This window comes from Brachypodium distachyon, chromosome 2 (genome assembly GCF_000005505.3).
Source record: "Brachypodium distachyon strain Bd21 chromosome 2, Brachypodium_distachyon_v3.0, whole genome shotgun sequence".
Lineage (NCBI taxonomy): Eukaryota > Viridiplantae > Streptophyta > Magnoliopsida > Poales > Poaceae > Brachypodium > Brachypodium distachyon.
The window spans coordinates 50,392,969-50,414,370 of NC_016132.3; the positions used below are offsets into that span (position 1 = coordinate 50,392,969).

At 48.1% G+C, this 21,402-nt stretch overlaps 5 protein-coding genes across 8 annotated transcripts; all 5 read right to left on the reverse strand.

The window, feature by feature from the left end:
* Positions 1–98: 98 nt before the first annotated feature.
* Positions 99–2,932, reverse strand: LOC100833171. Its single transcript, XM_003567099.4, has 3 exons — positions 2,744–2,932; positions 923–2,658; positions 99–459 (listed from the first exon to the last, which is right to left on the reverse strand). Exons 1-3 carry the CDS (start codon positions 2,772–2,774, stop codon positions 388–390), a joined length of 1,839 nt encoding a protein of 612 aa, XP_003567147.2. The 5' UTR covers positions 2,775–2,932; the 3' UTR covers positions 99–387.
* Positions 2,933–5,750: 2,818 nt separating this feature from the next.
* On the reverse strand, positions 5,751–6,663 carry LOC100833790 (probable calcium-binding protein CML41). Its single transcript, XM_003567101.4, has one exon. It carries the CDS (start codon positions 6,569–6,571, stop codon positions 5,894–5,896), a length of 678 nt encoding a protein of 225 aa, XP_003567149.1. The 5' UTR covers positions 6,572–6,663; the 3' UTR covers positions 5,751–5,893.
* An 851-nt stretch (positions 6,664–7,514) lies between these two features.
* LOC100834801 (protein DETOXIFICATION 33) lies at positions 7,515–12,733 on the reverse strand. 2 transcript variants are annotated; one of them, XM_024458272.1, is made up of 9 exons: positions 12,459–12,733; positions 11,824–12,365; positions 10,224–10,310; positions 10,038–10,094; positions 9,686–9,924; positions 9,482–9,600; positions 9,304–9,390; positions 8,227–8,417; positions 7,515–8,069 (listed from the first exon to the last, which is right to left on the reverse strand). In XM_024458272.1, the coding sequence occupies exons 1-9, from the start codon at positions 12,678–12,680 to the stop codon at positions 8,012–8,014; spliced, it is 1,602 nt and encodes a 533-aa protein (XP_024314040.1). In that variant the 5' UTR covers positions 12,681–12,733; the 3' UTR covers positions 7,515–8,011. The 2 variants fall into 2 exon arrangements, with proteins under 2 accessions (XP_024314040.1, XP_003569893.1); XM_003569845.4 differs by lacking the exon at positions 7,515–8,069 and having other exon boundaries at positions 8,310–8,988.
* Positions 12,734–13,458: 725 nt separating this feature from the next.
* LOC100835412 (E3 ubiquitin-protein ligase RNF5) lies at positions 13,459–15,909 on the reverse strand. 3 transcript variants are annotated; one of them, XM_014898382.2, is made up of 2 exons: positions 14,558–15,909; positions 13,459–13,721 (listed from the first exon to the last, which is right to left on the reverse strand). In XM_014898382.2, the coding sequence occupies exons 1-2, from the start codon at positions 15,233–15,235 to the stop codon at positions 13,698–13,700; spliced, it is 702 nt and encodes a 233-aa protein (XP_014753868.1). In that variant the 5' UTR covers positions 15,236–15,909; the 3' UTR covers positions 13,459–13,697. The 3 variants fall into 3 exon arrangements, with proteins under 3 accessions (XP_014753868.1, XP_024314041.1, XP_014753867.2); XM_024458273.1 differs by lacking the exon at positions 13,459–13,721 and having other exon boundaries at positions 14,233–15,189; positions 15,579–15,908; XM_014898381.2 differs by lacking the exon at positions 13,459–13,721 and having other exon boundaries at positions 14,233–15,189; positions 15,507–15,907.
* Positions 15,910–19,483: 3,574 nt separating this feature from the next.
* On the reverse strand, positions 19,484–20,488 carry LOC100834101. Its single transcript, XM_003567102.4, has one exon. It carries the CDS (start codon positions 20,277–20,279, stop codon positions 19,758–19,760), a length of 522 nt encoding a protein of 173 aa, XP_003567150.1. The 5' UTR covers positions 20,280–20,488; the 3' UTR covers positions 19,484–19,757.
* Between the last annotated feature and the right edge of the window lie 914 nt (positions 20,489–21,402).

The following is a 21,402-nucleotide window of genomic DNA, read 5'->3' on the forward strand; positions in this document are numbered from 1 at the left end:
AGCCGAAGAAGTTGGTATCCAACGGTCATTTTTCCAATTGTCGGGAACATTTGGCGAATCACATCATTAGCCTTAGAATTTGTAGTTGAAACACTAAGTAAACTGAATAAAGTAGGTGAAACTAATTTGTCCAGAAAGTCTGTTTAGCCGTTAAGCGAGGCTAATGATTACAAAATCATCGAAAGTTACATGCAAATTTCACAGGTTTTCTGGAAAACCAAACATACCGCAGGTCTTTTTTACACAAATTTGATATAGCTACAGTAATAAAGCTACGCGGAGTAGCATTTCTTGGGATACAACTAGGTGATGTCTCCCACAGTTCCACCACGTGAAGAACCAGTATCTGACATCAACAACATGCATTATGCCTGGCTCGAGGAGGAGTCAAGTTGCTGTCTTACGGAGACGATTTGATCGTCTCAATGGAGTCGGTGTCTCTGCTTCTGCAGCACTCTCCTGTTCAAAACAACAAATGAAGTGAATAACATAAGAAGTGAATAACAAGCATCGCACACTGCTCAACCCTGAGTGAGAACAACGACGATTTAACATTGTAACATATCATAAGAACTATCTGCAAACCGAAGCCAGCTGCAGTTCTGCTCTAAATATCCAAAGACATACCATCACAATCATATATTCATATCCCAAATTGTTCAAAACTGACACCGTTCCATGCATACTAAAAGACTACTAGTGCTAATATGGATGCTACTGCTAGCTTTCTTCTTCAAACAATGGTCTAACTAATCCCTGGAGTAACATCAGACCACCTAACTTGGATGAATGTAGTCAAATCTGATTAATTTATTCTAGACAGAACAAGAACATTGGCATAAACAGCTCATATGAAGCAACCATACTTCCCACAAAAAAAAATGTAACGCTGGAAGGTCTGCCAAAAGGAACCAGATTTTACCTTCTTTCTTGCTCTTTGAACCCGAGGGCTTTGAATTATGCTCGATTCCTTTTCCATCTTGACCACACCCTTGCTTAAGGAAAGCGTCTCCTGAACCTTCACATCTGCACCATGCCAATTCGAGTCTTCGACAAACCTCCCTCTTGAGCTACCCGCATCCACAAATGAGAACTCTCCAAGCAATTGGACATCAGGTGGATTCAAGCTGTTCGTCTCTTTACGGTCCATAGTATTGCTATCTGAAGCCTTCACAATGTCAGCATCCCCTTGTTCAATTTTCTGATCACCATGCCCGCGACCCATTGAAGGAGCATTGAGTGGGTTGCGCAATGACGATTGCACAGGATGCTCCAAGCAGACAGACGACTCTTGAGGCGAATGAAACACTGGCAAGTGGGCGATATTATGTGGAGCTAACACTGGCACTCGTGCTGGTGGCACAGAAGGCATATGTCGTGGCACAGGATGCTGGACGCTACCAGATCTTTGGAAATACTTGAACATAACAGTCACAAAACCTGCAACCGACAAGCATGCCAACATCTTCATCAAGTGAGGTTCCATTGCAGACCACGAAAATTTCACCATAGCAAAACATGCCTTTGCAGCTTCTGCTGTTTTCTCATACTCCAATGCATCAAATTCCTGACCCAACTTCTCACTTTGAAAAACCGTATCATCATCTGACTTGGCACTTTCCGATTCCATTATTTCCTCCATGGCGACCAACTCCGGCACAGAGTGCTTCGAGTTATCTTCACATTTCCCTTGCCGGACTCGTAGCTTATCCTCTGTTGTATCATCGCTGTAGGTGGAACCAATGGAATCCCCAACGACATCTCCACCCGAGCATATGGCTTCTGGTTTCAGCTCAATTACTTCAGAATCTTTATTCAGATCATCCACATTACCACTGCTTTCATCCCTAATTTGGCATGTAAATTCTCCAAAAGGAACATTCGGGCAAGCATCCCACAATCCCATCATTGCAATTGCCATTAAGTTGCTTGGAGGACCTCCTGAGCCGTGCAAATGGATACTGTCATGACTGTCCCCGTACACATTTTGACCAATATCTGCTTCAAATTTATCCTCTAAACCCATCATGTCAATTGGTCCAAGCAGTGATTCATGAACTCCCACATCATACATGCTCCCGTTCAATCCCACGAAATTGAGGGCCTCGTCTGAAGTATCAGGGAAGGGAGTGGAATTCATACAGTGAATGTAGCAGAAAAGGCCGGCCGCAGCCACCAGAAGAAGAAATAGCCGCCGCGCCCGACCGCCTCCATGCGCTGGCGTCACCTCCTCCTCCTCCTCCTCGTCATCGAATTCAGAGTCGCTCCCTGCCGCGGACGACCCGGAGGACACCGACTCCGAGACCTCGGTGCCCGAGGTGGCACTGGGGCACTCATCCTCCACCTCGCGCTCCAGCCGGAGAAAGAGCTCCTGGCTCCGCTTCGGGTCGTAGCGCAGGAAGTCCGGCCGTGGGGTGGTGTAATTCGTCTTCGGGTCGTAAGTCCCGACGCCGCCACCGACGGACGGCGGGCTAGCCGCGACCTTCGGCTGGGGCGCCGCGGCCGATGGGCCCTCCCCGCCGCCGCCGTTCCTCTCCCCCAACACCTTCTTCCTCTGAGGAGACGCGGACCTCGCCACCACGGAACGCTTCGGGGCTGCGTTCTCGTCAACCTCCATGGACCTTGGTGCCATCCCCTTGGGGTTTCTCTGCGGGGAACCTGCGCGCGGAAATTGGTCAAGCAAGGAAGCGACGGAAGCTCGGTAAAACAAAGGAGGGTACATCAGATCGGGTTGCTCTGTTACCTTGGGGAAGAACTCGCATAGGCGAATCCATGGCGACGGCGGCGGCGCTTCGAAGCGGCGCGGGTGGTGTTTCCGTGTTTGCTATGGTGCGATTGGGAAATGGGGAAGAGGCACCAGGAAGGGAAGTAGATTTGTTTCGAAATTCGAACCGACTGCATCGACGAAACCGACCGTTGGAGTCGGCAAGTTAACTTGCTCTTGTACGCTAAGGTGCGTGCGTGGCCTTTTCTAATTTTCTTTCCTGAGACTAGGCGCGTACCATACGCGGCATACGCGGTACGTGGCCTTGTCCAGACTCCGGAGCGTCACGTCTTTGCCTATAGTTGCGGGCGTAGTTATGCCAGCTGCGATCAAGGTGATTCTGGCCGTGCGTCGGCACACATTTTTCTATTTCTAAAATCCTTCTTTTTTTTCTTAGTTCTATTTCCAAAATCGCTGATGTAATCTCTTTCTCGTGAAGAACGCGCTTTACAATTTGGTACTCGCTCGTTTCCAAAAATTATAAATGCAAGATATTTTAACTTTGTGCTAAGTCAAATTCAAAAAATTATAAAAAGTTGATTTAGGAGAAAGTTACAATATCTTATATTTAGAAACGGAGTAGTATACTTTAAGCCATTCAAATGGACGATAAACCGTCCGTGCGCCGCGTCGCCATTGATTCACGAGTGAAGAGTGAGTGAGCACGTGGTTTCCTTGTGAGTTAGTGCGGTGTTTCCCGAGCGAGCGAGTTGAGAGCCCAACCTCTAACTACCGAGCCTTTTGAGACTTCCTGTTTTCTCATATTTTTGTACTCTCTACTCTAGAATTATAGTTATGGTCGGGTTTTTTCAAGAATAGAGTTTTAAAGTTGTGGGTGAGCTTTCAACAAAGCTTGACAAACTTTCAATTTTTATGTCAAATGGATTGCATGCTGGTGAGATTATTGTTGGTCAAATACTTGTAATAACCAAAAATATGTGCTCTATATAAAATAAAAAAATAATATATAAAATCACTTGCGATGGTAGCGAATGTCCTCTTCTCTTACGTGTTCCACATTATTTAGAGAAAACAAAAATACATGCCATACGGATATGGGAGTAAGAGATAACATTTATTGGGCTGATCCCTCCACATGGAGGTGGTGAGCTGTAGCCCAACAAAGCCCATGAAGTCCAGATCATCTGAATTGTTGACCTCAACCTCATTCAATGGCTGAGATGCCTCCTTGAGAGAGGGATGAACAAAAAAACTAACCCTTGCCTCCTCGGTTGAGAGTGTTCCTTTGTTGGCTGCTGAGAGTGAGAGGGTAAGGGTGAGAGCAGCACACACCTACAACCAAAGGGAGGAAGAGAAAATCTCTCAATATTCGAGCTCCGTGTTGATTTTCACCAAGCTTGTTCGTCGAAGGCTTGAACGTGGTTTGATCAGCTCCAAGCTTGGTGTGTTCGTTCCACACTCAGAGCACTTCGATTTGGTCTGTTGGTTTGACGATTAAGTGGTCAGACAGCCAGATTAGTGAGTGGTTTCGTCAGATCTGTTTGATGTAACTTCAAAGGTGTGCAGTGTTGGGATATTGTCAGTATGAGGGGTCAAACAATGTCGTATAGAGCTGAAATTTTGACAGCATGTTGAGAACTCATAGAACTACATGTCTGCCAAGTTTCACGTATTTTGGACCAGTCGTTTAAGAACAGTAACTGCATTTTTCTGTTTAGCTGATTTTGAGCTACAACCTTTTGCTCTTGTTAAGAGTGGATGTTGTTGATGATGATAGCAAGTTTGTAACTTGTAATGGTGTTGTTGTGATTCTCTAGAAGTTTAGAGAATACTCCGTTGTATCCATTTACTAATAGTGAAAGTTGCTGTGGACCGATTGGTCCCGTGGTTTTTTACTCCTCACGTTGAGTATGTTTCCATGTAAATAAATCATTTATTACAAATTGAGGGGATTGTTGTTTACTTAATTGCTGCCTAAATCCCAACAAGCCCTTCACGAGACACAATTCTTTTCACTGCAAGTACGGAGTACGATATTTCATCTTTATCGATCATTTAAAAATATGATTTCTTATTTCTCTTTCTTCAAAATTGGCAATTATTTGCGTGATTTTTTTTGAGAAACACAATACAAACACAGACGCTTACACACCTTTGAGAGACTGAGCCGACAGTTTTTGAGAGATAGATGAAGTCACCACAGGCGCGTCACCTATCATTAAATTCTAAAATAAATAGAGGTAAATGTGAGCACCCACGGGTTTCAAGTCACAATTATCTACGTGACTTTGATCCTACGTAACGATCTAGTCTTCAACGCACTAACCTCTGCTCAGCTACTGTTAGCCGGCTAGGCCTGCGCTCGTACCTCCTCTCTCACTCTGCTTAGGGCGTGTAAAATGGGATGATGTCAGTTTTTTCGTAGCGACGCCACCTAAGATAAAATCTGACGTGAAAGAGAAAAAAATTAACAAAAGACACAAGCCTTCTCTTAATTAAGAGATGATCTCTTCACAAGAAGGATAAGGCCAAAAAAAGGCAAATTCCCAATTGTAATAGATTTCATCTTGTCTTAACATTTATTTATTTTATTTATCTAACCATTAATTGTAAGATAAGACAATAAGAGATGATCTACTGTACAATATGCTTTCTTGTTTTTTCTAAATGACGTGGAACACATAAAAAATGTTTGCCTTATCAACCATTCACATGTCCTTAAAAACCGATGTATGTTTCAGACCGAGCCTTCCCAGGCAATGCACATACCGTAAATACACCACTATCTACGCATGTAATTTTGAATTTTGTTTCTCAAAAACACTATCGCACGCATTTTCGGACGGACCCCGTCCCCCTCCGATCGGTCCGCGCACGTCACGCGACCTGGAGACCCGCGCTCGTCGGACTGCGTGTGTTCGGCGAGTCCAGTATTTTGAGGATGTTTTACTACCGCACGAATCTAGTAAAAGACACGTGACAGGCACCAGAATGAGAAAACCACACACACGAAAACAAACAAACAAACAAACAAACAACATAGCACGAGCACGTTCAAACCCACACACACATACACGGGGGAAATCGGAAACACAGGAACCGAACCAACGATGACGTAACAAGCGACGACGACCTAGCTAGCGGCGGCGCGACAGCTACACTACACAGCTAATCATCATGGGAGCTCATCATGCGGTGGAAATCATGGAAGTCGAGCTCGCCGTCGCCGTCGTCGTCGTACGCCCGTATCATGGCCTCGCAGTCGGCGACGGAGGGGTCTTCGCCGAGCCGGCCGAGCACGCGCTGCAGCCCGCGCGGCGTGATCCGGCCGGACCCCTTCACCGCCTCGAAGGCCTCGAACGCGCGCCGCAGGTCCTCGCGCTCCTCCTCCTCCCCGCCCTTCCGCTCCACGATCCCCACGAACTCCTCGAACCCCAGCATCATCATGTCCCCGCCGGCCCCGGCCACCGCGTCCAGCTCCAGCTCCAGCTCCAGCTCCAGCGCGCTGCCGCCGTCGCCCTGCGCAATGGACGCGAAGAACTCGCGGAGCTCCAGCCCCGAGACGCGGCCGTCCATGTCGCGGTCGAAGTGGCGGAAGATCTCCCGGAGCTCCGCCTGCCGGTCGCGCCCGCGGGACGTCGTCGTCGCCATGGACGAAGACGCGGACGACGACAGCGACCGCGCCGACCTCGCGCCGCCGGTGGCCGTGGGGGAGTCCGGAGGCGACACGGTCGTGGTGGCCTTGCACTGGCCGCCGCAGGAAAGCAGACCCGGGAGGCTCAGCTTGAAGCTTCCCTTCGGGGACAGGCGCTTCGGCTTGGAGTTGGAGACCTCGGTGCTCGCCATTGGCCGGCCGTCGAGGCTACCTAGCTGAAAGCTTAGGAATTCTCTATGCGAAAGCTATGCTAGTGAAGTGTGCGTCCGCGCGCGCGCGTGTGGTGTTTTGTATGGAAACGAGACGTTGATGCTGGTGTCGCATGTATATAGGCGGGGAAGAGAAAGGCGGAGCAATCCAATGCGCTTGTCAGCATTTTACGGCGGACAGAGGGGGAAATTTCACTCCACCTTTGTTGGTTCTTGCTTTCTGTCGGAAGGATCGATCGAGCCAATAGCCCACGATGAGTTAAGTTGCACGTAATTTGGGCGAAATTACACAATTGTTACGGTCCAATGCATTACCGAAGTCACAGGCTCACAGCAGCTACTAGCGTCTTATATGCTGGAAACAGATGATCGATCCTAACGATCGTTGCCTTCATGACTGATCGATCACCGGTCAAACTAAAATTGTACTACAATTGGCACAACTAGGAATATCCATCATTATCCATTTCTCTCCTAAACAAACCATCTGTAAGCTGCTCCAGGTAATTCCACTCTTTCCATGACACAGCCATCACAATTTCTCTTCCATCAACTGTATTATCCCTGGGCGCAGCTTTTTGGGAAGCTTCGAAACGCCAATTGCCCCTTCCATTGATTAATTACTAGTAGTACTATAACGAGCATTTGGCCTCCAACTGCTCTGTCGTTTCCTTAGCTGCGCGCTTTCAGACCATAACAGCTGCAGAAAGCCAGGTCGAAGACAAGAAGCCGCCCATGCAATTCATTTGAATATATACCACATGTTTATCGCATTGCCCACGCAAATACATTATTAAGCTCCACTCCAAGACACCGCCCGCTTCGAACCGATTCCCATCTATTACAAGCTGCAACGTATATATGCGCCCACAAACACAAGCCTCACAATGAAGTTGAGACAAAGATGTGCGTTATGCATGCCACCTGAACCACTCCGGCCGCAAGCTCAAGAAAGCCCCTGCCAGAAGAGGATAAGAAAGGTGGCGCAAGAGCCGGCGAGCGGAGGCGGGATAACGTCAGGGGTTCGGTGCCGGAGGAAGCTTCGCGCCACCTTCGCCATGGAAATAAAAGATGCGCGCAGGGTCTTTAATTTACTGCTCCTCCAGTCTTGCCCGACTGTTGTGCTAGATGATAAGGTTGTAAAATTCGTCACCGATCACTGTGATGTGGTCTCATTGGTACAGTATACATGAACTGTGCGATGCTGGGATAAAAGTTGGAATAATTATTATTCTAGTTGGTTCTTCAATTAGTCGGAAATGCTCATACAGTAATGCCATCCGGGGACGACATTGCGGGAGTGTCACGTCTCGGGCGATGTTGACTCGTTTAGGCGAGTTTAGCTTTTACCCAACACGAGCATGAAAAAAGCTGCCTTTTGGGTCTCATGAGCTTTCCAAGGCGCCGTAAGCCTTTGGAAGGTTACGGGCGCAAGGCATGACGAACTGAAGTTGCATGCTTGTCCAGTCGCTGGTTGGTCCTGGTCGACGAGGCATCAAATCAGAATAAACTGAACTGAACTGAACTGAACCAGCGAGGATATATGGCGCGTCAGCGCGTGCACTGGCACCAAGCGGAGCGTGCTTGCTTTGGGGTAAGTTTCGACGCGCCCCTTTCGGGCTGGGAGGAGAGATCACCTTGTTTCCCGTTCTGATGGAGATTCAGCTGAGCATGCCTGCCGTCTAAAGGGGGCGCGCCTGCAGTTACGTGCTTTGCTTCTTGCTGGTCCAGAAAGCGAGCCTGCTTGGATTCCATGGAATTTGCACTGCAGGACGCAGACGACGCCGAGACCCAGAAAATCAAAGGTCTCCTTGTTTTGGTAACATACCTGCACGGATGCACCAGGTGAGCAAGTGGAATGGTGAGATTAGGATGGCATAATCAGCTCACAATTGTGGTTTCTACGGTTCATGGCAAAAGATTGGTCATGCCCTTGGAGGGAGCTGGTGGTGGTGGGTGGATGGATTGGATGCCGCGCGAGGCGACGGGGACCGGGATCAGGTCCGCTGGGTGCGCGAGTTTCAGAAGGTCAGACAAAACGCACACAACCTGGGCGTAGGAGGTTCTCACTTCTCAGGTACCCCGAAGTTAATTTGCTAACGTTCTTCGTTTCAAATAAACGATAGAAAGAAAAACTTTGCTTTAGCTGGCACTACTTCTAGTCTCCTACTGATACTTGAAACTGAACGCAGGAGCACCGAATGATTCCCATAACTCAAAATTGGCAGCCATGCATTTTTCTTCTACTCTTTATTTCATTGTTGTCTCGTACTCTAATTTCCTGTCAAATTGGTGCGATGCGTGTGCAAGTCAAGTCTCAGCTTTCATCTTGTTTCTTGGATGGTCGGCAGCTCAACTTCTCCTCCCCAGGCCTGCACCCTCTCCTCTGCCAGCATAGCCTGCATCACTCCAATGCTAAATGATTCAGAAATCTAAAGGGAGTGTCTATTTCTCAGTCGCCTAAAAAATAGTTGTTTCTCATTCAACGATCACAGTCATCAAATCAAGATTTTTTTTATCCATCGAACATACATTAATTTTACACGAATCTCAATGATTGAATCAAAAGGTTGCTATCATCGACTAAGAAATAGTTATTTCTCAGTCGACTGAGAAATAGAAAAACCTAAATCTAAAGGCCGGGCCACCTAAAAGAGTTAGTAACCTTTTAATCTGTTCCAAGTAGTACTGCGAAACGTGCTTAAGTGGTTTACCTCTTTCTGCCATTTGGTTCTGAAGAGGATCACAAACAGAATGATGGTCTGCAGAATTGTGCCAATCAGCATCCCCGCCCAAATCCCCTGCACGACGTGGTACACAAAATCAATGACATTTTTCCCGGGGGAAATCAGATACGTACCGAACCAGGACTGCCATCCAGCTTAGCCTTACTGTTGCGTTAAGCTTCAGCTTGAAGCCGAAAACAGCTGCAAGGGGCAGGCCAACGAGATAGTAGCAGCCGATATTCACGAAGGCAACCAAGGATTGCCACCCAGCCCCAATCGCCACCCCTGAAATCACCAACGACGTAGCATGCATACGAGTTACAGTTTTCTCGATCTGAAGAAGCTTAGTTCCGGATGGCGGCGTACGTACCTGATAATACGGGCTGGATGCTGTTGAGAAATACGGCGGCAGCCAGCAGATACCCCAGTTTTGCAGTCTCCTTGACGAGCAGATCGTCGTCAGTGAAAAGCCGCGGCAGCTGCTTCCTGGCCACGAGAGCAATGAGCGTGAAGACCATCCCGATGGCGGCCGACGTGGTGGTGGCGACGACGACCGAGAACTTGGCTGCTTTTGGGTGGTTGGCGCCAAGTTCGTTCGCCACGCGAACACTGGCCAAAAACAAGGCAGACAGACATAGGTGAGCTAGGGTCATTTCTCCAGAGGTTTTGAGAGCCTACGAAATCAGATAAGGAAAACGGGGTACAGTACTATAGTTGCATACCTCACGGCGGCATTAAAACCAAGAGTTACCATCAGTGCCCAGATGTGATAGTTCATGCTGTTCCAGCAAAAAAAATGCATTTCTTAGAAAAAAAGATCTGATAACAAGATCCTGTTGGAAACATTGCCTACTTTTTCAAGAAACGCAAAGACAGAGACCTAGGAAGAATTCGAGATGTTCACTGACCTTATGGAAACAGCCCCAACTTGAATCTCTGGGTTCTTCAGACAGCCCACGAGAATGATCACTGCCGTATAGTACCACGTCTCTAAGCTGTAGCACCGAAATCACTCCCAAGTCAAAAGAATATAAAAGTAATGTACTCCGTATATGAACTTGAGAAAAGTCAGATTGTTTCTCTTGTTCCCCTCTGCCTGAATTCAGACTCCACCAAGTCAAGACACGGCTCGAGATTGTTGGAGATGATCAGGACCAGCGAGTACGTGGAGGACTGCTTGTTTCAGGTGAAGCTGCCGTTCTTGGTCCTAAACGGCGAGGCAAACACAATTACAGACCCGGAGGTGAGCTAAGGTTTAAATTTTTTTTTTTGGACAAAATTAGGAACCTACCAAAGTGATAGAAAATTTGGAAACTATTTTGGATTTTGATTCTGAAAATTTACCAAAAGTATCCAGATTGTAGCAAAAAATAAATTTTGCATGGCACAAATTGCACAGTTTGATTATTACTAAAAAAAAGGAAAACGGTGTACTGAATTTTCGGATAAAACAACTTTACATAAGGAATTTTGAGTTGGATTAAATTAAATACTTCAACCCAAATTTTAACCAAAGGCTAAAATGCCTTGCCCACCTTTGAGGTGAGCCACCCGCTACCGCGGCCAAAAGCACAACCATCAAGCATTCAAGACAAGATCATCATATACCGTAAGAACAACACCAAAGAGTGGTCCACGCGCCCTCGGTGGCGGGCACAGGTGCTAGGACCGCTCGGTCTGTGTGGCGGCGTCAGCCCTCTTTCTCCGATTCATTGGGCATGGTAGCGTGACCCAAGTGGGAAGGACTAAGGAAGGAAAGACCTGTCGATAGGAGAAGAAAGAGAAGCGCCTTGACCAAGGACAAGAGACATACGCGGCTATACATGCCAGGTCCAAAGGATGCGCACTGCACAAGTAATCCATGTAAGCTCTTCCATGTGGGTCCTAGTTCTGCTTTTAGAACCTTTAAACGGGATTTGGACTGCGTGCAAAAACCCGCTCGAAACATAATGAGCCTATGTAAAAATATTTATTATATTATATAATTAAAATACAAAACAGAGAACCATAGTTCGCTACGTAGGTTAAATAATGTCCACCGTCAATAATTATGGGCCCAGATTATAATGGCTCAAATATAAAAATAGAATAAAATAAATAAATAAAATATTTAGATAGTAGTAGATACAAATAACCGTGACATCTTGGTAAGAAGAACCAATAAAGAATATAAGAGATATAAAGTCAAATTCACTACGATAAAAATCCATAATAAATCTAGTGTTTGCTCGTAACCAATCGAGAATCCGGTTAAGAAATATATTCATCGGTTTTGCTATATTTAAGCCTGATTTTTAGTTAGAGATAAGTTGATTTCTCAACTGTTGGATATGATTTGTGTTTTAAGATTCAAAATGGATGATAAAAAAAATGTAAAATAAGATCTACTTACCAATTCAACGGCTCTAATTTGTCAACTTAGATTTGAGCATTTTGCTTAAAGGTCAGGCAATGGTTTAGATATATCCACACATGACCAAGAAGGCAAGAAGCAACATAAGTACGAACCACAGCATAACAGCGGACGCAAGGGAGAGCCTGACGAAGCCACCGAGCCTGGCGAACGCTTTCCGCGAGAACCCCGTCCATGCCTCCGGGAAGGACCCGCCGAAGATGTGCACGAACTGCGCAGCATTGATGAGCCACCACGACACGTTGCCGACGATGGCCGCGCCCAGCACGCCGCGCCGGAGCCTGGACACGACGAGCCAGCAGAGCAGCGCGTGCGCGCCGAGCGCGGCGCCCGAGATGGCCGTCATGGCCCACACCCGGCTCTGCGCCTGGTAGAACTTCTGCATGGGGAAGTTGACGGCGTAGGCGAAGAGCTGCGGCACGCACCACCGCGCGTACCGGCCCGACACCGCCGAGATGGCCGGGGACTGCCGGAGCAGCCGGAGGATCGGGCCCGTGTAAACGTAGACCGGGAGCAGGGCCACGGCCGTAACGAGGCAGATGATCCAAGACCGTTGCAAGTAGATGCCAAGCGTGTGCAGCTGCCCGGCTCCCACCGCCTGGCCGCAAAGCGTTTCCAGGGCGCTCCCCATGCCAAGCTGCGCAACGCAATAACAGAGGAATGAAATGGAGACCCCCGGCGGCGGTGAGAGGCGCACTTTTAACTTTTATTAAGGGGATTTGTCAGTTACCAGGAGCCCGAAAGCGAGGCCCTCGACGACGCCGTTGACGATGGACACGGCGGCTAGCTCGAGCTCGCCGACGTGCCCGACGAAGGCCGCGGTGACGAACCCTATCATGAACTGGAAGACCTCTGTCAGGATCACTGGCCCCGCGACGCGCCACAGGGCCTTGCACTCGTCCGGCAAGGTCTTGCGGCCATCGACCATCCCCGGCGCGTCCGGCGCCACCATCTGCTCTGCTGCCGGTGCACGCTATTAATTGAAGGCTATACGTACGCCGCTGAAGCCCGTCCACCACGCAGGCACGCACACCCAAAGCCAACAGCCCTATATACTGTACGCGATCGAGTACGATCCACATTTTGTACGTACTACAGAGTACAGACTGCAGTACAGGTCAGGGTTGGGGTCCAAATTTGCAGCTGCTGACTCCTGCACTGTGTTTGCAACGGATCGCAGAGCAGAACTCAACTTGTCGTGCATCTCTTGAGGCGACGCAACGTGGACCGTGGACGCGCCATACTAGGCAGCCCGCCGCCGCCATCGTGGATATGGGTCATGAAACTCTGAAACTCGAGCCCCAATCTCCCCGTGCAAAGCTGCGGCGGCCGCTTTGCCCAACCAAGGCAATGACTTGTGAGCGCAGGATTAGTTGGGATCCATGCATGCGCTTCAGTTGTGCAGTTCACTTCTAGGTCTGAGTCAATGGCCGTCACCGCAAAAGGAGGTTGCCACGGCCAAGGTTCATTGCAAGATGCGTGTCTGCTCTGCATTTTCTTTTCTTGCAACTCAATATTTGCTCTTACTCTATGTTCCTTCTGTGCATCGAGAACACAAGAGTATGTTCGCTTTCGTTTTCTGGATTTCCATATATAAAGCCTTTGTTTCATCCCTATCCTCACAATCCAGAGGGAATGGTAAGAATTGAGAGAGATTGCAGATCATTTTTTCATCAATCCTTCTAGATCCCAACCAATCCAGAGGGATTGGAAGCAAACCTAACAAGCCCTAAAGAAAACAAATTCTAGAGGAATACAGTGATTTGCGTATTAGACTGTGAGAAAGTCCTTTTTCACATCTTCCAAATGCAATTAACTTTTTTTTTGCGAGATCAAATGCAATTAACTTTGATCTCAAAGTTATACATGGATACAGAAACCGGCCTTTCCCCTTTAGGTCTCTTTCGGCATCATGCAGATCCACGAGGATTGGCACTTTGGCAAACATTGGGAGAGATTGAGGGGAATATTAACTACAATCCCTTCCATTCCCCTGGAATCAAGACAGGAATGAGATTATAAACAAGCTCTTACCTACAATTTCTGTCAGCGAACATATGAAAAGTCGCAAATGGTTTCCATGGGTTTTTAGTTCATGGCTTTCCACATCCAGCCACCGAATCTGTTCCTTTGCTACTTTCTAGGATCAGAAAATGTAGTTTGTGAGTAATGCAAACTATTACGTTTGTTTCTAAATGTAAAATTTAACATGTCCTAAGCCAAATTTCTTAAAGTTTAACCAAAAGTTTATAACAAAGTCTACCAACATTTATAACTTTAAATTAGCTTTTTTTATTAAATCTGTCTAATGTATATCTTCTAATATACTTATTTGATATTATAGTTATTACTCATTTTTCAATAAATTTGGTTAAACTTGAAATTTTTAACATAGGACAAAACTAGAACATCTTACATTTAGAAATGGTAGTAGCGAACACATGGACCAAGCAAAAAAAAACAAATCACAAATATGCAAGGTAATCAGGAGTTCGGCACACAAGATTGAATAAAATTCATCGATTTTACTAGAGATGTATCAGCATAAACATACTTCAAGGCAAGTGCATGATAAATGCACAGACAAAGTTCGTTGGCAACACCACACACTGACAAACTACGTACAAGCTGCTGGCGTTATCACCCAATGGAAAAATTGGTCATCCTACTGTTCTCCACACTGATCAAACCATGGGAGCTACTCCTACCCAAGATGCATTTAGACTGGACCAAGCACAACAACAAGCCCTGGCTGTAGCCTCGAATACGCATAATCTAAAATGCAATCAAGCTGGCAATTACAAGCACACCAAGAAGGACCACCAGTACCTTCAAGTAGACATCGATCTGCTGGCCCTGCGGTTCTTGGTCGTGCCGCGGAAAACCATTCCCATGCCACCCATGGAAAGAATGCCCTCCATACCCATAGGGAAGCTCGGCAGCGGGTCCATACGCCTTCGGGAACCCATGCGCCTGGAAATTCAGCAGAGGGAACAGCCCTCCAATGGCGGCGGAGAACGTGTAATTCCCCCACCGACCGCCAGCCATAGTGCCGCCGCCACCGACGAACCACGGGTTCTGGTTCGGGTAATGGTCGTGGCGGTGATCAGGCTGCGGAGCCGTGCTGTGCCGCTGCCCGGTCGGTCTGCCCGGGATTTGGACTCCGGCAACCGACCTCGACCGGGAGCCAGTGGATGCCTTGCAGCGGCCATACAGGGGGACGAGCTTCTCCTCCTGGACGCCGGCCTTCCAGACGGGGCACTCGGGGAAGTGCGCGTGGACGTGGAGCCACTCGTAGAGGCACGGCCAGCAGAAGAGATGGCCGCAGAGCGTGACCACGGGGTCCTGGGCCAGCTCAAGGCAGATGTTGCACTCGAAGCTGCCCGAGTCCATGCCGCCATTGACGCTTGCCGAGGACTCGTCGACGCGGTTCGCCATGGCGCACCCTCCTGGATTCCGATCTGCAAAATGAGGGGGACGCACTAGAGACATGAATCCGTGATTCATCCGACAGACACAGCACAATAATAGGACGAGGTTAATTCCGGATTTGGGAATTCTTTTTCTCCGGCACAGGATCGATCCGACATTTCCAGTTGCGTGGCCCAATCACTGTAAAAGTCTCTAACCAATGGGAGAAAATTATGCCCGGCCGCTTACTCCCAAAAAATTCCGGCAAAATTGCAATTCTCCGAGGATAATAACGATTCATTTTTTTTTGAAGTAAAAATAATAGCGATTCACTACACGCGCGCATAGATCAAAGAAGAGCGCACACCTGGTAAACGAAACGGATCCGGTGATCAACGACGAAGCAGCGATCGAACAAAAGTCATCAGGAAGAATTTACCCAAATCCACGCTAAGATAGCGCCGTCGGCCACGCGCAACTGGACATTGCCGGAGACCGTCATTTCGGGCGGAAGCAAGCTGATCAGGGAGCAGGTCACTGCACAATGCAAATGCTGCTGCGGCGGCGGGCGAGTCTGGGAGGAAGCTAGGGAACGAGGGCGAGGAGGGCCAAGACGGGACGGCGGCAACTTGCTTGATGCGGCCTCGGGTGGGGAGAACCCGTGAGATGGAGTGGAAGTGCGGAACCTGACAACCTGACGGTGTGCGCGAACACTTGGGAATGTGTTTTTTCTTTCGGGGGGACGAACGAACAGCAGTAGCGCAGTACAACACGACACACGAGCAGCGAATCCGTCGTCGGGTCAAGATTGTACGGTCAGGTGGCGTGAAGTGGTAGCAATGAGACGCTTTCACGGGGAACCATCGGAGGCTCGGAGCAGAGCCCCATGATTTTGATACGGACCGTTCGATATTCGTGGTCACGTCTTGCTTCGGAGTATTCGGTCACGTCTTGCTTCCGAAGCTTCGGGAGCGAGCTCCTTGTGTCTTCCCGTGCATCGACTGTAAGATGTTTTTGCAACACAATTTGACTTGTCAAAACGTTTTATAAGACCTGAAAAAAATACAAATAATACTAATTGAGACAACTGCCTCCTAGAAAAGTAGATATATACCAACTTGAAATTACACTGTCTTATCTTTGACTTGTTCTCTCAGTTTGCTGGGTTCACAGACATGGGCGGAACCAGAATATTAGCTGAGATGAGGCAAAATAAAAGTTAAGTGGGGCAGCTGCCCCCACAACATGGGTCGCACATGTTCACAAACAGATACCGGTTTTTTGCTAACCGTAAAATATTAGACGTATGTGCTCAACCTTCTTTTTTTTTTTAAAAGGTTATTCTGTTAGCCGCTCATCAAACACATATCCTATTTAAATTTGCTGTTTGGTGTCATCGGAAAGACACCCTTTTGATGATCCCACCGGAGATGGATTGATGGTGGTGCAACTGGAAGCAGGGCGGTATGGCACGTCTACTAGCTACTTCCAGGCTTCCCAGCACCTCCTCCAGTGGAATCCGGCTAGCGAGATATTGTCATCAGGTAGAGGGACTGATGGCAGTGATGATTTCGACATGCCTACATCGTGCCCTTGTTGAAGGTGGTGATTTGAACCTTGTCTTTGGGGATGAAAATCCCAAGATCTTCCTACAATTGAACTCATATCGGCGCACGTGCAACTAATTCTTCTTGGAGGCTTTGCCTAAGAGCTGCGTACTTTTTGTTTTGTTTCGGTCACTTGTTATAGGGTTTGTGCTAGATTGGTGGAGTCACGGCCGCCGGGCAGATGGCCTTGTGCTTTTCTTTTTTATTCTTTCTGTCGACTTGTTCGGTATTTGTGCCTGACATTGCTTGGCATTTATCATTGAATAATATTTGGATGTGCATCAATCGATGTAGAGACGCACGGTCTTCCTCCTTTTCGAAAAGAACCCCTCGTACGTTAAATTTTGAAAGTTGAATATAAGATATATTTAATATAATCTAAATAATAATTTGTATGATGTGGACTAATGTGAGCTCTTGTCTTGAGAACCTGTATCGTCAGTGAATTATGTAAGTTGGATTATATTTTCAGTGGTAGGCGACATTTTTTCCGAAAGAGATTATTCTCGGCCTCTGCATCAAGACACAAATTTTTATTGAAATATTCAAATCTAAAGAAGTGCTCTTTACTAGCGAGACGACAGCGGCAACATCGTTAATTTCAAGGCTCCTTAACTCTGTGCGTGTATGCGGTGATGTGTGCTTTGTCTACTTTGCAATCGATGTTTTTGGAAAATAATAATATAATAGGCATTCACAATATATAAGCGTTAGTATCATATTCTTAGGTGAATTAATAAAGATTATTGGCTGAACAAATAACCCAGTATCCATTAGGATGGGACAGGTTATCCTCTCGGAGAAAAATAATTGGATAGGTGACGGGGACGAGGGGGTGGGTGGGTGGGGGGAGGGGAGAGAGGAGAGCAAGAAGAGGAAGCAGTATGATTGCACAACAGCATGTTAAGTTAGAATGTGCGTTGACTCGGACTAAAATAAATGTACATTACATAACTAAAGAAATTTTTTTATTTCATATATTATCTTAGATCATGATCTCTACTTCGTTCTCATTTCACTGATTTGTACATGTACCAAATCAACAAGTCATGGGTGCAAAGATATGAAGGACCGTCACCACCAATTAAATCTTTTGTAGGAGCAAACCTTCAGACAAAACATGCTCATACATGTAACCACCAAGATGCAATCATGCAAATGCATAGGTTAACGGTCAGTGGCACACTGCTGTATGGCAGTCTGGCAAACCTATTGACACGGCGGATTCTAATTTTGTTACGACGAATCTCGACCACGTGGATTGGCATACGAGAGCAGGTTTACCAGACACTGGATGGCATTGGCCAATTGCTTCGGTTGATCAATCAGGCATCGGCAAGCCTACAAAATGACCGACCGGCACCCTGGTGACAACAAAAAAACTCTGAAGTCTCAAGTCGCTGCAACTATTTCCTCGAGAAAGAAAAAGAAAACGGAGTTGCTACACAGTCACTGATAGATGCAACGTCATCACGGCCCCACAGGCAATGACAATCGGTTGAAAACACTCTATTCCAACAACAAAGGACAAACTAATCGAGGCCGTACGCACTCAGCTGCGAGAAAGGTTCAGCACGCGCAAGGAAAGAAGGGGCGGATAAGATTGCGATGCGCCGTGCTGGCCGTTCTGGAAGCAAGGTAATCCTTCCGCAGGTACACTTCACCGTCAAGTTATGGATGACTACGACACTTAACCGTACTCTTCCAAAAAAAAAAAGACACTTAACCGTACTAGGCAGCATTATTGATCAGAGTGAGAGTGTTTTAATTTCCTAAATCCTGTCGATTTTTAGAAGGGTTGGATACAAATGAACGTTCTGTTCAGCATTTTCTCTCTCAGTATTATTCTTCCTACAGTCCTACTGTCGCTGCGCTACCAAGTCAGCACACAACATGATCGCTGCTGCCTTTCAATCCAAGCTCACCTTTGCTGGCATCGCCGCATCCACATCGCCGTCGTCTCAGCGTTCCCGTCGGATGAATTAGCATCAATTATGATCAACACGTAATTCCTCTCCATCGCGCGCGATGGGTGTATGAACAGTGACTCACTGACCCGGCCTCGCCTCATGACTCTAACCGCTTCCGCCGTTGTTTCCCTTTGCACTACAACACTGTTGTTTGGCGAGCGCAGACCCTAACCACTCCAGCTCCGGCGAGGTCTTCCCACCCGGTCTCGTTCCCAGCTGGCTGCACTCAATCACTGATGGCACGGCTCGTGACTTTTAACACTCCGGCGAGGTCTCCTTCCTCTTCTCGCCGCTAGGCATGAATCCTGTGATGTGACTTAAACATAACCAGTCACACCACCACCCTACACTGCCTCAATGTGTCCCCCCTCCCCCGGCGAGCACCTCCCGTGCCTCTTCCATCTTCCATCCTCCGTTACAATATTCGCTGTCAATGTCAAGCACTCAAGCTCCCTTCATTTCGCCTTGCCTCCGCTCTGGAGTGACTGATTCCCGACACGTTCTCTCCGTCTTCAACGGCTTCCCTCGTACTGGATCCATCTAATTTCACCAGCCCCGCCTAGCTCCTAACCGAGCACCACGTCGTGCCGGGCCCTCGTCGATAGCTGCAGATCGACCATGCATGACCCTTACATCGGTCTTCCGCCGCTTGTGCGCCGCGCGCCTGGTTGTCCCGCGCTTTGGGGGTGTTGTGGGGTACGCGCGTGTTTGTAAGTTTTTACTGTGTTTCTCAAAAGAAAAAGAAGGAACCAAACACAAAGCATAAATCACCGGTTGATGAAAAAATAATCAAGAGATCAATTTGGAAAACAACTCGACTGATACTTGACAATTCCCCGCAAAACAAGCAGATGAGTCTCATTTACTCATTTGTGATCGTCTAGCATTTTTCTTTTCATACGACGCAGCATCTAGGAAAAACTACCGATCGAAAAGTATACATATGGTAGTTAATTTACACACGCACAAAAAAAGTTGAAAGATCTATCGACATCTAGAAGCACGCACTGCTGGCCTGCTGCTGCGTATTGGATGGACGCGTCACATTCGGCGCGCGAAGGCCTCGCTCCCGGTCTTGACGGCGCCAAACTCACCGGTGGCCTCAGCGCGTCTCCTCGGTTCCCGCGGCTTCAGCGCGCAGGCGCCGCCGAACTCGCACGGCCCGTCCTCCGCGATAGTCCCCAACGCCGGGCCCTTAATCCTCCGCGCCGGCACGGCGGACACCGGCACCACCTGGCTAAGTGTCCCCTTCTTCGCTGCTGCCCCGACGGCGTCCGCCTTCTCCGTCCCCGCGGCGCCGGCGCGGCGCTGCTTCGGCGACGTGGCGCTGGCGAGGTCCGACTCCGAGGAGGCGCTCGTCCACCGGTGCACGGCCGTGGCCGACCTGCCGAAGCCGGAGCCGGAGCCCCCGCGGCCGCCCGCAGCGACGGCACCCGTGGGCACGTGGCGCGCGCACCCGGACATGCCGCGCACGTAGAGGTCGCAGGCCGAGTCGCACGCCCGCGACAGCGCCCGGATCGGCGCGCCCAGGCACAGGCACCCGCCGCTCGCCTGCTTCTTCATCTGCTACTACAAGCTAGTGTCGTATGCGCCGCGTGGAGTTGGCTTCTGAGTTGTGACAAAAGAAAGTAAGAAACACAAACGGAGCAGTGGTACTAACTTAGGTTGTCGAGGGTTCTGAGGTTCTTGCTTTTATAGAGCCGCCGGCCAAGTAGCCAACTCAACGACGGATGTCTCCGTTAGCGTGCGTGGACGCAGGTTTTGATCGGATATACAATGATGGGGTTCGCACCGGTTTTATCGCTTGTACGCTCGAGGTGCTTGGTTTTGAATATTAGACGATTTACTTGTTATTAATCATGGGGACGTCGACTCGGCGGTGTTTTAAACTTTTAATACCGGGCAGATACGAGAGAAATGGTCAGGACGCGCATGTATTTGATGTGTTCGGAGGGGATTTGTCCAGAATTTAATTTGTTACAGGGCATACCTAGCCATCGTTTGAGCTGGCCAACTCCCGCGCACGCAGACGCGCTATAGCTGCACCCGGGTGATTCACACCTTCCAAAACCAAAAATAAAATCGGCTTCGTCTGATTCATTGGTGCGTAGATGAGTAGATGCACGCATATGTAAGCCGAAGTCGGTACCCTTCGTTTTGTTGTTATTAAGAAGAAAAAATGGATCACGATCAGCCGACTGGTTTGAGATGAGATGTCAATGCGTGTTACGCTTAGCCATTGCCGTTGCTCGTGTCAACGCTGCAAATTGCAGTAATTAAAAGAGAGCGAGGGATCACCAACTGGGACGATGGTGATGCTGTTTTTTTTACCGACTTGGGCTAGCTACCCCATTTTTGATTTTCCATTGCAGCAACGGAAAACAAAACAATATTTTGTTACAGAGCAACCATGATGATGCTGGTTATTTCGGTTTTTGTATTAATCGCGTCCTCTCACAGAAGCTACTACGTGCCCGGGCCGGCCGTGAGTCAGCCGTTAATTTTGACACTAAAGCGATTAGGGAAGACTGGGAGAGAAAAGTGGGAGAAACAAAACACACCACCATCACATCAATGCATCACGCTTAAGCAAAGTAGTGTCACTACCTGTAAGCAGGGAACGCGTTTTTTTTTAAAAAAAGAAGCAGCCAAGCAGGGAACGCGTGAAGTTATGGAGAAACTTTGG